This window comes from Sinocyclocheilus rhinocerous, unplaced genomic scaffold (assembly GCF_001515625.1).
Source record: "Sinocyclocheilus rhinocerous isolate Xijiao unplaced genomic scaffold, SAMN03320098_v1.1 scaffold1065, whole genome shotgun sequence".
NCBI lineage: Eukaryota > Metazoa > Chordata > Actinopteri > Cypriniformes > Cyprinidae > Sinocyclocheilus > Sinocyclocheilus rhinocerous.
The window spans coordinates 1179723-1194188 of NW_015628720.1; the positions used below are offsets into that span (position 1 = coordinate 1179723).

The following is a 14466-nucleotide window of genomic DNA, read 5'->3' on the forward strand; positions in this document are numbered from 1 at the left end:
ACACATTATTTAGCACAGACTGTATTGTCCAGCTACCCATCTAGTCCCCGCTGGCCGAATACCTCAAGCGTGTGACGGAAATGTTACGTCCCTTACCATGTTGTGATGCCTGCGGCAATCACATGTGACGACCCCGGGCTGGACTCCGCTTCGTCCACGGTGAAAGCCGATCCGGCGATCGACAGCGCGAAGAATACTCCCTCGGCGGGAATACATCATGGCTCTAGGCATGACGAAGCGATATCGTCCTCTTTTGGAAGGCCAAACAAAGTAGTTTCGCTTTCACAACGAAACACACAGCGTCTTCACGACATGGCGGCAGCAACAATACTACAGTGAGAATAAAAGTTACGCCTTCTTTCTTTGCGTGAACATTTGGGCGGCGTTATGCAAATCTTCCCACATCGTGACGTAGACATGTGGGGGTGTGTTCGAACGAGCCGTTTTAGGTAGGTGTGGCTGACTCCTAACTTTTATAAAGAATATCTCTTTGGATTTGAGACTTTAGTCTTTGCAACTTTACAGATCTTCTTTATGCACCAAGAGCTTGTAACACTCCAAAGAGAAAGGAAAACTTAAAATATGACCCCTTTAAGTTAAGAATATTATTTTTACTTTTTTCTTGCAACTGCAAATTTATCTTACAATTCTAAGTTTATATTTTTTTCTCAGAATTGCAAGAAAGAAGTCTGAATTGTGAGATAAAAAGTTGTAATTAAAAAACAAACAAACAAACAAAAAAGATCTTATGGCGGAAACAAGCTTCCATCGATTTAAAGCACAATGCAGGAGAAAAAGACTAGTTTTGAGAAAACTGCCTGTAACGATATGCATTGTAATTAAAATGTACAGACGCAAATATATAAAGTGTACTAAACTCTTAAATGTGTATTTAAGATGTTTTCTTTGCACTAGTTTGAAAGAAGTCAAGTTATAGAAGCCAAATAGCTCAAAACCTCAAAATTGACCAGGGTCTGAAAATGGTTTTGCCATTAGTGTCTTGCCATAAAACAAACTTTATCATCAGACCGCAGATAATCAGTTAACATCATGTAATATGTAACCTATTACACCCCCCTTGTGATGTTCATGAAAATGCCTTGCAAAACGAAGAAAACAAACACTCAGCGAAGGACATTTTATCACGCAGGGTCATCAATCATAATTATAATCAGAGTGTATTACCTCACCTCTGCCTGATGGACGTCTGATTAAATGTCCCCTGGCTGTGGTGAATAATTGAATTCTGGGATGTCTGTCTGGTGAGCTCACACTAATAGTGATACAGAGTTGATCTTTCGGCTTCTCTTTGAGCTCACTAGGTTTTTTTACTGACCTCTGGAATATCAGCTGTAATTGGAAAGAAAAAAACACCAATTAATGGTAAAATAACTCGTTATGACACCTGAAATGAATTTTTGATCAAAGGATAGCAGCAAATCTAATGAAACCATGTTTATGAGGTTTCACTGGCCAAAGTAAATGTGAAGGCAGCTTGACTACACTGGGAGAGTTATGAGCTGTTCTTACTCGATTGCAGCATCTGCAGGTAAGAATCTGGACAATGAACAAAGCTTATAATTATATTTGGATGGTTATTGTTTATCACTGAACTTGCGCCCTAAATTGAACTCTGGAGGTGTTCATCAGGGCCTATAACAGTTTTCAGAGTGGTCAAGAATTTGCATTCTTTTAAAGAGAATATATGTGATTTCATTAGTGAAAATTTAACATGTGAACTAATAATTAATATCAAATACAATTAGCCTACTATGGGCATATCCAGAATGTCAGGACACCTGAATCACATGGTACAGACGCGTCAAGCAGTAGACTATAAGCAAATCTCAAATACTTGATTGTTATCGTCAAAAAAGGTCAACTATATTATTGCCCAAATATAAAAAATTGGATATAGAGTACATATACTACCTGCGAATACTCACGTAAAGCAATATATACTATATAGCAAATCTCGGCTGCCTGATTGTTTTATCGTCATAAAATATCAACTTTAATATTGCTCCTGAGATCCAGGAATAAATATTTATTTATAAATTTATAAAAAATATATTTTACTGATATATCAGTTTTTAGGTTCCAGTCTTTTTATACCCATGTAAAGCGATATATAGTACAAACTGCCTAATATTTTATTTTGCAAAATGTAACTATATTATCGCCAAGCTCTTTATATAAAGTTGGATAAGTAACTTTATCCACATACAAAGCTCTAATCTCATAATTGTGAATATAAAACGTGAAGATATTTTAAACATTAGCATAATTTTCTGTACAGTTGCTTTGTAACAATATGTATTGTAAAGAGCTATACAAATACATCTGACTTGACATTGGTCAGTTTAATAGTAAAGCTATGTGTAGTCATAACTCAGTAGTTCTGTGTTGGTCCTGAAGTTTCCCAGCGTTGCTCATTTTTGGATTATGTGACACCTGGTTAAGGCCCTTCAGCAGGAGTGTCAAAAGCTGCTCCAGTAGGGCCACATCTGCAGAGTTTAACTCCAACACTCCTGCCTGTGATTGAAGTAATCCTGACGACCTTCAGCTGAAATCTCTTGTGTGTTTAATTAGGGTTGAAGCTCAAGTCTGCAGAAATGTGGCCCTCCAGCTGAAGGATTGACACCCCTGTCTTAGAGTTACTGTGAAGCTGATGATATGGATCATGTGTTTTAAATCAGGGAGCCATCCAAAATGTGCCATACTGGGTTGGGAGTCACTGGTTGTCATACTTTCATTGCAAATACCTTTTTTATTCCCTTTCCTATTTCTACCACTGAAATTAGTAACGCTTACATTTTCAGTATGATATGTGACTTTTCTCATACTTTGTGAACAATAAATTAGAAAGATTTTGTGTTCCATGACTACCAGTTTTTTATGACTAAATCATCATATAGACTGTGGCAACACTAGAATAATTTACCCAAAATTAAAATGCACTCACCCAAAGGCCACGGAGATGAGTTTTGTTTCATGGTCAGAACAGATTTGGAGAAATGTAGCATTACATCACTTGGTCACCATTGGATCCTCTGCAGTGAATGGGTGCCGTCAGAATGAGAATCCAAACAGCTGATAAAAACCACAATAATCCACACCACTCCAGTCCCTCAGGTAATGTCTCGTGAAGTGAAAAGTAGAGTGTTTGTAATAAACAATCCTTTGAGACACTTTTAACGTCAAACTGTTGCTTCTGGCTAAAATATGAGTTCGCTATCAATAATATTGCTTTTTCAAGAGAAAAAGTAATCTCATCTGAATCAAGAGAGAATTATGCACAGATCAAGCACTGTTTATTAGTAAAAATAGTACAAAAGAGTTTTAAACAAATATGTTGGTGGATTTGAGAGGACGAGGGATGGATTTTTCACTGCAGGAAGCACTATTATGGAATATGGCCACGTGTTTTGGCCAGAATTGACATTTTAAAAACACCTTGATTAATTTGTTTCTTACATCTTGTGATGTTAGTTTATGGACTGGAGTGGTGTGGATTATTGTGTTTTTATCAGCTGTCTGGACTCTCATTATGATGGCACCCATTCACTGCAGAGAAACTAACAACGAGCAACACATTTGTTAGTTTTTTTGAACAGTTATTAGCATTAGTTAATAAACAACTGTTTACTGTCAATTACTATTAACAGATACAACTTTTAATTTTAACGTAGTATCAAATTTGTTTGCCGTTATGTTAACTATTATAGTATTGTAAACGTTACCGAGACTGCAATCACAAAGAGTCATGGCTAACTGAAGAAATATTTCATAATTGAACACAACTAGAAAAATTTGACTCTAGAAATTTCCATCACCTTATAATATTTTATTAATTTCGAAGATTTTTACAGACCTGGAGATCACACTTTTTAAACTCCATGGTATTTCCAGGAATGTGGGATCATGAGACAAATTGAAGCCCTAAGGAAGGACACTTTTTTTATTAATTTTTTTTTTACTTGAAGTGCCTTGAACACTTTTTGGGGAACAAAATGAGACACTGCAAAGACTCAAGGGCAATGGTCAAAGATGTCCATTTAGTACATGTTTACAATGGAAAAACCGCACAATGGATAGCAAAAATTAATTTTGTGAATACAGCCCCTAATTATACTAATGTATTAAATGTTTTTTAACACACTAAATGCAGTGATCCAATCACTACCAACAATTAAAGCATTTCTATATTCATTTCTTTAATATCTAATATAAAACAGTAAAATTGAAATACAAAGGAGACACAGAATGAACAATACACACTTTCAAAAATATAGTTATTCCCATTTTCCAGCCTTTCTGAAAACAATTTGTCATGTCTAAACATGTTTTGACTTCTAAATCATACAACAAAAGAAAGAAGCACAATATACAGACATACTGCACACATCAGTAATTAGGAATAATAAAGTTCAGCAGACCTCTTATTTCAAAGTTTCCAAAAACACAAACAGAGCCCTGAAAATCAGAAAGAAAGTGAAATGAGCGTCGGTGGCAAGTGGTTGATCATGGATTGTGTGAACGCCTGTCATCTCTGTCGGTACACAGCACATCTGTTCAATGCCTTGCAGCCCAATTGCATCAAAGACGACACAGGGTTTGACCGCCGCCTGGTCAGTGTTGATTCCAGCAGAATGATGAAATATTCTAGCAATGTTTTTTGTCAGAATAACAAAGACAAGCTTCATCCACAGGGGATTAACCTATCAAAGTACAGGAAGTTAATATTCATGGATGCTCTGTGTTCTCTGAAAGAATGATACAACAGCTGCGCTTCACAAACCGAAATATGAGAGAACGTGAATTATAATTCAATGGTAAAGTGAATATTACAGCAGGACATGAATAAATTCTGCTGTTCTGGTTTACACACACATTCAAGCATTAAAAAAAAAAAGCCTGTCGTTGGGCTAAGTATATTTATAATGTCAAATAAAGCCGATTTTTTTTTCTTTAGTTCAAGTGCGTTCACATATAAGGACAAATGTGTTTGTTTTTGAATTTGGCTAAAAAAATGATTGAATGCAGTACTAGCATCATTTTTTTTGTCTCAATCCAGACAGTCCAAAAGAGTCACAAATAACACTTTGTCTGAGGGGACGAGATGGTGACTAGAAATGTTCTCCTTATACAATTGCTCCTACTTCTGGACAAACCTGGAAGCTGCATGTGACGAGCACTGTGATGGCTCAAAATTTAATAACATTGCACTGACTGAAGCAACTGTGGCAAATAAAATCATATTTGCAATATTATCTGGCTGAAATTGTAGCACTATAAGCCAAATCGGGCCGGTGTTCGTTTGGGTGTCATGGGCGTTTCCTCTCTCCTTCCTGGGGTGAGGATCTTTATTGACCTGTTTGGAAATGATGAAAAGACGTGTTTGTTTCAGGATGTTAATTTAAACAGAAAGGTTGTGTGTGTGACTGTGATGTGCCACGCATCAGAAGTTGTGAGATTTGCTCTAAGGTTAAATGAGAAGAACAGACAGAGCGGTGACAAGGAGCTTCGGGCCGAGAGAAGAGGACAGTTTGTCTCTGTGGGGACCTGCGGGACGAGGGTCTGATGCAGCTGACAGGGCGATCTATCATCTTTAATTACAGCGGTGCACAGCGCTCCCCTCCTCACACCGCCAGCAAGTACATCCATCAGGCCATGACCCGCCACAGACTCGGCTCACACCTCCGTCACTTCACTTTCTGCTGCCTGCCATCCGAACTTTTAGCCAATTTTATACTTTTTTTCCTAACGAATATTCCAATTAACTTTTACATTTTATGAAGAAAATGTGGGCTGCAGAACTCTCTGACACGGTGCTATGGCGTTCTGAGTGGTTGCAGAAGCTCGCTTCTCCATTTAGACCTTATTTGGAGTGTTTTCAGCATGTTGCTATGTGGTTGCAGTATTAAAGGAATAGTTCACACAAAATTTTCAGAACATTTTACACACGTAGGCCATTAAACGTAGATGTTTCTTCATCTTCACAGATTGGGAGAAATTTAGCATTACGTCACTTGCTCGCCACCAATGGATCCTCTGCGGTGAATGGGTGCCGTCAGAATGAGAGTCCAAACAGCTGATAAAAACATCACAATAATCCACAAGTAATCCACACCACTCCAGTCCATCAGTTAACGTCTTGTGAAGCAAAAAACTGCATGTTTGTAATAAACAAATCCATCATTTTTAAGGCCAAAATAAGAGTACACAGTCCATAATAATGCTCCCTCTCAGTTCTGAGTGGTTGCAGAAGCTCGCTTCTCCATTTAGACCTTATTTGGAGTGTTTTCAGCATGTTGCTATGTGGTTGCAGTATTAAAGGAATAGTTCACACAATTTTCAGAACATTTTACACACGTAGGCCATTAAACGTAGATGTTTCTTCATCTTCACAGATTGGGAGAAATTTAACATTACGTCACTTGCTCGCCACCAATGGATCCTCTGCGGTGAATGGGTGCCGTCAGAATGAGAGTCCAAACAGCTGATAAAAACAACACAATAATCCACAAGTAATCCACACCACTCCAGTCCATCAGTTAACGTCTTGTGAAGCAAAAAACTGCATGTTTGTAATAAACAAATCCATCATTAAGGCCAAAATAAGAGTACACAGTCCATAATAATGCTCCCTCTCACACCAAAGACATTTTTGTTTAGAACACTTTTAGAATGTTTCCACTTGTAAAAGATGCTTGATCTGTGCATATTTCTCTCCTGATTCACTCTACATGTGACACTTTTAAAAACACTCCCTGCTACAAAGACTCAGTAAGATAATATACGTTTACTTGTGCATTGCACTACAAATCATCTTGCACTCTGCGCTGCTTCCCCTAAAATCTCTCTTTTGCACAATTTCATGTACAGTATTTATGTAAAGTTCTTGTACAGTCTCACTCAGATTATGTGTATGCATAGTCAACTATTTATAGTATAAGTATAGTCAGATGGTTAACTGTGTATAATTGTTTTTCTTATACTTCTATTGTTCTATGTTTATATTTGTTTAATTAGTATGTAGCACAGTGGTCCTGCGAAGACACAACATTTCGTTCCACTATATGTCCACACATGTAGCATAATGACAATAAAGCTCAACTTGACTTGATGAGATATACTTTTTCACTGGAGAAAGCAATATGACGGATAGAGGACTCGCATTTTAGCTGGATGCAGCAGTTTGAAGCTAAAACGTCTTGAAGGATTTATTACAAACACGGCACCCATTCACTTGTAATGCTAAATTTCGCAGAATCTGTTCTGAAACAAACGCATCTTGGATGGTCTGAGGATGAGTACATTTGAATTTTTGGCCGAATTATTCCTTTAAACCTCAACAAATGTCTTGTCCTACATATATAAAATGTATAAAAACGCCAAACGCATAGTAGTGGAATAAACAAAGCAGAAGGACATTTCTTCCTTCTGAAAGAAATGTAAAGAAGAAGAAGAAATGTAAAATGTCCTCTAAGTGACCTGTGGGTCCCACAGGATTCAGGTCAGGTGAGATGAGCTGTGATCTCGTCTTAGATCAGCCAGCGTCTTCCTATCAGCTTATTTAAAACCCCATGAAGGCACCAGAGCCCAAGAGGGAGGCCGGCACCTTAATTATCCATCTCCCCATCATGCAAATCAAAAGTCTAATCTCCACTTTTAATGTGATTAGTGTCAGGACGTCCATCACGCCGACAGTCAGCCGAAGGCTTTGATTCAGAGATAAAAGTCCTGATTAATTAATGAAGTGTTATTTTACAGGACACATTTCTCGCTTTTGTGGAGCTGACAGGTGTGTGTAAAATTAATTTCCCGGATTAGTCCGAAAATTAGCGTCTGTCCCTCTTCTCCCCGTCCGTGGCGGCACAATTTAAATTGCTACAGTAATGGGGGTCAGCCAGGAGTCAATATTATTTCTTTTTCTCTCCTGTGGAGACGGGAGGTGAGAAAAGCTCATCATGGGGAAGACAGGGAGATGTTAGGTGAAGAAAGAGATGGGTGTGAACTGTGAAGGGGATAATAGCCTTCCTAAAAATTGCGACATTAGTATTTCAGCACGGCAGCCATTCCGTCTAAATAGGACGATTCTGATTTCGTGAGAGTGCGAGCAGTCGCTCTAAAGAGCAGAAAGTGACTCTAAACTCTGAGTGACAGCAGTGAGGGTTGAAATACCTGACACTGCCCAGATTGCTCTTCCTCTCCTGCTCTTCTTTCCGTGCACAGATCTGTTCTTGTGCAAGAGACATCTCCTCCTCCATGTTGGTGATCTCCTCCTTTGCTCTCCTTCGGTTCTCCTGAAAGAGTGACAAAAAGTGAGTGAGACAAATGTGACCCTGGAGCTGGGGTATATTTGTAGCAATAGCCAACAATACATTGTATGGGTCAAAATTATAGATTTTTCTTTAATGCCAAAAATCATTAGGATATTAAGTAAAGATCATGTTCCATGAAGATATTTTGTACATTTCCTACCATAAATATATCCAAACTTAATTTTTGATTAGTAATATGCATTGCTAACGTGATTTTCTCAATATTTTGATTTGTTTGCATCCTCAGATTCTAGATTTTCAAATAGTTATATCTATTCCCATTTATCCTAACAAACCATACATCAATGGAAAGCTTATTTATTCAGCTTTCATATGATATATAAATCTCAGTTTCAAAAAAATTGACCCTTATGACTGGTTTTGTGGTCCAGGGTCACAAATGCACACTGTATGTGTTGGGTGTGATATTCAGGAAGGATGTTGCTCACCTGTCTGCTCTTTCCTGCATGTTTGATACTGTAGAACATGGGCCCCAGCTCAGCCAGCCACTCGCCGTCCACAGCCGTCACACACTGCATGTACTCCTGAAACACAAACACACATACGTGTCAACAAATCACTCTTCACTAGCTTTGGGGATAGGATATTGAACAACATGTTGTTGGTAGTATAAAATGTCAACATTGTGAATTTCATGAAGATTTACTGTGCTTTTTATTCAGAAGCAAAAAAGATGATAGCACTGATTCAACACTTCAATTCAATTTGCTTACGTCACTAAAAAACCTTTAGCGTGGCTTAACGTTCATTAATTCATATATTTGAGCATACAAATAAGGTTTTCACTGTGTTTTACAAAAAGTTTCAAACCATTTTAGAGCAAACTCATAAATATGGACATCATATGGCCACAAAATGCTTACATACATATACATTAAGAGTAATTTTGTGAAATATTAATACAATTTAAAATAAATATTTTCATATATTTTAAAATGTAATTTATTCCTGTTTTGGCAAAGCTTAATTTTCAACTCACTTCAGTGTCACATTATCCTTCAGAAATCATTTTAATGTGATGATTTGTTGCTCAAGAAACATTTATTATCAATGTTGAAAGCAAATTTCTGCTGCTTAATATTCTTGTGGAAATCGTGATACATTAAATTTTTCGAGATTCTTTGATGAACAGAATGTTCAAAACAACAGCATTGATTAATAGAAAGATCAGAAAAACAGCATTTATTTGAAATAGACAATTCTGTAACATTATAAATGTCTTTACTTGCACTTTTTTACTGTCTTTATTGTCAATTTATTGCATCCTTGCTAAATAAAAGCAGTAATTTCTTTAAAAAACTAAATCATATTGACCCCAAAGTTAAGCAGCAAAAACGTCAACATTGATAATAAGAAATAAGCACCAAATCAGCATATTATAGTTTTTTTTTTATATATTAAAATAGAAAACAGTATTTCTATTAAATAATGTAGTACTAGTACTTTAACAATAAATAATAATAATTTTATTTAAAAGTGTCATTTCCATAACTTTTATAAATACAACATTGGAGAAACAACAAAATCATAAAATCAAAATGACAAAAAAAAAAAAAAAAGTGGATAAAGAAATGTTGCAAGCTAGATTCAAACTTGCACCCCCCATATAATCACCAGAGCGCAGCGTCAGAAGTGTCAGGGCATGTGCACTAACTAACCGTTATAGCAAACCGTGATTCATACTAACTGACGTACCTTTGTGGTCATGACCAGCTCATGGTAGATGATGTAGTCGGGGGTGTAGCCCATCCCGAACAAAGCACTGGTGGGGTGCAGATGGCAGGGCATCCCGGTTCTCACATTCACATACTCCCCTATTCCCTAAACAAACAAATACACATTATGAAGATGTTTCACATGCTGCTTGATGAAACGGAATCCATAATTACATTGCCAAATATGCCAAGTAGTTGTGTACCTTTAATTTAGCAGCCTGGTGAAAGTATGCAGCACAGATGCACTTCCTGATCACATCCCAGTCTGAGCCGCAGGAGACCAGGTTCATTTTCTGCTGCACCATGATGTCTTTGAGCTGAGCGCGCACCTCACGCACCTGTGACACACCACACACTGTTATTCAGGATAAACTAAATCAAACAAATAGGAAGCACAATTATTTTTGCACTAAAATTACACACCTCAACTTTCAGAGAAAGTGTATAGCTAAACTATTACAGGGTTTCTGCAGGTTTTATGAAGCTTAATTTAAGATATTTTTAAGACCAATTAAAGAAAATTTAAGAAACACAATATCTTGTATTTAAAATACAACCAATCAAAAACTTTAGTTCACAAAAAATTGCTTAAAGCTTGAATACCTTTGCTCCCAAACACTAGAATATGGAAATACCTTTTTTTGTACCTTATGATAAAAATAAAAGTAAAAAATGAAGATGCTTAAATGAAGATTAATTTACTTTAGAAGCAAAATGACAAAAAAAAGTCTTTGAAATTGATCAAAATGAAGTAAAAAGAGCAAAGATATGCCAATGGGCTTATAAAAAACAATTTTATTTACAGATATTTGTTCTTGTTTTAAACTCAATTTTGTTCACTTCCCAGAAAACAAGACATCTCCTCACCTTGCACCTCAAGTAAATGTATCTTGATTTAAAGAAATTTGTATAGGAAAACAAAACAAAAATACGGAAGAAACTCATTTTTAGCTATGCATGCAACATTCAATGCCCTGACCTTTTAAAGGCCTTAATTTGTGGAAGGGTGAATTAAGACTTTTTTAAAGCCTTTTCAAGACCAGCAGATTGAATTGATTAATTGAAATAAAGCTGAAATAAAATACAATATAAATATTAAGATGAAAAAAGTCAATAAAAATGGGAAATGTTGCTTTGGCAACTAACTGAAGTAAGTTGAGTAAGCAAGTAAGTAAATAAATAAATTAATTAATTAAACCTAAATAGTACTTTTATTAAAAAATAAAAAAATAAAAAAATAAAGCTAATAAAAATGCATAAGCACATAATAAAATGAATAAAAATGAAACTAAAATGAACGTGAAAATTAAAAAATAAAAATAAAAGATCATTCAAAATATTCATACAAACTTTAATAGCATATAAATAATAATAATATAAAACACTGGTCAGAAGGATCCCAACATTAGAAAAGAGCAGCTGAATTAGGAATAATTCTCCACTGGCAAGATGGGCTTTTAATAAAACTAGTCCGTCTATGAAGCAAAAAGCCAAAAACTTTTTTTAATCAATATTACATAACTACACAAAAAAGACTGTGGTAAGGAAACTTTCACACCCACATACAAAGATTGTTGATTTTCCTTTAAGGTTGCTATTTTAGGATGGGACAGACGCAACTTATATTGCTACTCTAGCTAACTGAGACTTGTTATAGCACTTGTATATCATTGCTCTTTTGTTGATTTTGATTGCTTCCATTGTCCTCATTTGTAAGTCGGTTTGGATTAAAGCGTCTGCTAAATGACTAAATGTAAATGCACTCACTTCCCCATCTGAAGAGGATATTTACATAGAATTATGTGGACTTCAGGAAAAAAAAAAAAAAAAAAAGAGTGATATTGCCCCCATAATAAATGAATTTGATTGATTAAGAGTGACACCTCAAGTTAAGGTACCTTTCGCATGGCTTTGGTGTGGATGAAGTGATCGTTACACCAGATGCTGGAGTAATTGTTGTTCTTCCACTGCAGGTAGACGTTGAGGTAGGTCAGGTGATCACTCTCAGGCACCGAGAACTTCTCTCTCACCTGGTCACTCTCCTCCTCTCGACCCTAGATGAGTAACGGCAGTTTTGAACAATTGTCACATTTACAGGTCGATATGTTCTAGTAAAGAGTCTGTTAATGCTTCTGAGTGTGCGAAGAACACTAGAACACAATGTACACTCGGTACCTTTGGTCTGTAGAAGATGGACGGCACAGACAACATGGAGACGATGATGAGAATGTCTGCACTGCAGCCCATGTCACATGACACGATCAGCATTTTAGACAGAGCCGGATCCAGAGGAAACTCCACCATGAGCCGCCCGGTGGGCGTCAGAGCGCCTGAGACAGAGACGAGAAGAAACCATCCTCAAATACAGGGGAAAAAGTCAAAAGGGATTAGAAAGCATCTCTTTCAAAAGTGCTGATGGTGGGAAAATGATTCCACTTTGAGATTCTGATCAAACTTTTTCAGAAGCTCAGATTTCAAAGATTACATGACAGACTAAGAAGATTAGTGAGAGAGCGCCGTGAAAAGCAGAGCAGATATTTATTTGGGCAGGTAAGCTTTAATCAGAAATAATCTGCTGTTAGCACGAGACAAGAGCAAGAGGGAAAAGTGCACCACATAGTCAAATCCCCACAAACCCCGAGAGATCTGCAGGAAATGAGATTGAGATCCCTCTCTGGTCACACAGACAGTTTTACTTCAGTTGCTAAAGCTGAACTTTGAGTAAGACCTTAATACTTCACTGCAGCACTTAACAAGCTTCATTCTACCCAAGATACACTTGAGTGTAACTCAAAGAACTCTTAGTTTTATCCCTCAAATAAAAATTATGTCACTACCATCAGTTATCTTTAAACACTGATATATCCAAACAATCTAGTGAATATATCAGAACCAGTGTTATTTTACTATCACTGATATACTATTATATTTTTGGTAACACTTTACTTGAAGGGGTGTGCATAAGACTGACATGACACCTTCATAATCATGACATGACACATGTCATGAATATGAAGGAGGTTTTATGCATGTTTATGACAACTGTCATTAAGTGTCATTCGCTCAGCTATGTAATTTTTAATGCAAATATGACATTATTTGACCTAACCCTACCCCTACCCTTACCCCTAACCATAGCCCATAACAAAGACATCTCAAACAATGTCATCTTTGCATTAAAAATTACATAACTGAGCGAATGACACTTAATGACAGTTGTCATAAACATGCATAAAAAACCTTCATATTCATGACATGTGTCATGTCATGATTATGTAGGTGTCATGTCATGATTATGAAGGAGTCATGTCAGTCTTATGCACACCCCTTCAAGTAAAGTGTAACCACATTTTTTTAGATTATATAATTTTTTTATTTTACATTTTTACATTTAATTTTAATTGAAGGTTTAGTAATTTTGTTGTCATATTATTTTTGTTTTTAAAATGTCTGTATTTTTTTTTGTTTATTTAGTTTTAGTTATTTTAGCACTTTAACTTAAGCTAAAGAAAATAAGAAATGCTGAAATGAGAACTAGCTGAAATCAAATAAGTTCCATGTTTTTAGATTTGATTTGGTTTCAGTTAATGTTAATTTATTTAAATTTAATCTATTTCAAACAATGAACATGTTTATTTATGGTTTACATTTTTAGCTAACACACAATGTTAAGTTTTCAGAGTACAGTATTAGACTTTGTTGCTGACAATGCACACTGAAATAATACAATAAAATGCAATTACCCAATAATTCAAAAATTATATGAGAAGCATGTGCAACAATTACTAAAAAAAAAAAAAAACATTAGTCAGCATGAAATGTAAATTAAAACTGTGCTGTATAAATGAAAGGAAGACTCACCGAATGAGAAAAGAAAACATGTAGGGCTGGACATGATTTTGTCCATTGGGAATTGATTGGATCATAGAAAGTGGTCAATGCAAAATAGACACTCATGTGACTGGTTGATGGACGGGAAAAGCTGAAACTTGTTATGCTTTTAATTAAAGATTTGTAGATACTCCAATATTCCATAAAAACTAAGAATGAACCATTTTGATTTTCTTGCTGACTTGATTCTATTTCACTTTAAACAATGCCCAAAATAATTTCTTGAGCCCAATATCTAACAGTACAGTTCAACTCTCAGAACTAGTGGTCGACCGATATGGGTTTTTTGACAGCCGATACCGGTGCCGATATCTTGGAAAGCAGGGTGGCCGATGGCCGATATAAAGCCGATATCATTTTATTTATTTTAATTCATATTTAAGAAATTTGAAAATGGATTAAAAAATAAACGTGTAAAATAAACATACTTTGTAACCAACAGTATTCTAGGAAGTGTGTGTGCATTGGGAATCATGTTTTTTCAAATAAAGCCAAGGTAACCAAGGTAACAC

General features: G+C 36.0%; 1 protein-coding gene across 2 annotated transcripts in view; it reads right to left on the minus strand.

The window, feature by feature from the left end:
- Positions 1-3826: 3826 nt before the first annotated feature.
- Positions 3827-14466, minus strand: part of LOC107738342 (pre-mRNA-splicing factor ATP-dependent RNA helicase PRP16-like) — a 28682-nt gene continuing 18042 nt past the window's right edge. The window contains exons 21-27 of one of the 2 annotated variants that reach the window (XM_016550086.1): positions 12239-12393; positions 11962-12117; positions 10267-10401; positions 10044-10169; positions 8777-8872; positions 8188-8309; positions 3827-5374 (exon numbers count right to left, since the gene is read on the minus strand). In XM_016550086.1, coding sequence (XP_016405572.1) covers positions 5293-5374; positions 8188-8309; positions 8777-8872; positions 10044-10169; positions 10267-10401; positions 11962-12117; positions 12239-12393 — 872 coding nt within the window. In that variant the 3' untranslated portion in view covers positions 3827-5292. The remainder of the gene's footprint in view (positions 5375-8187; positions 8310-8776; positions 8873-10043; positions 10170-10266; positions 10402-11961; positions 12118-12238; positions 12394-14466) is intronic. The other variant, XM_016550085.1, reaches the window with a different exon arrangement.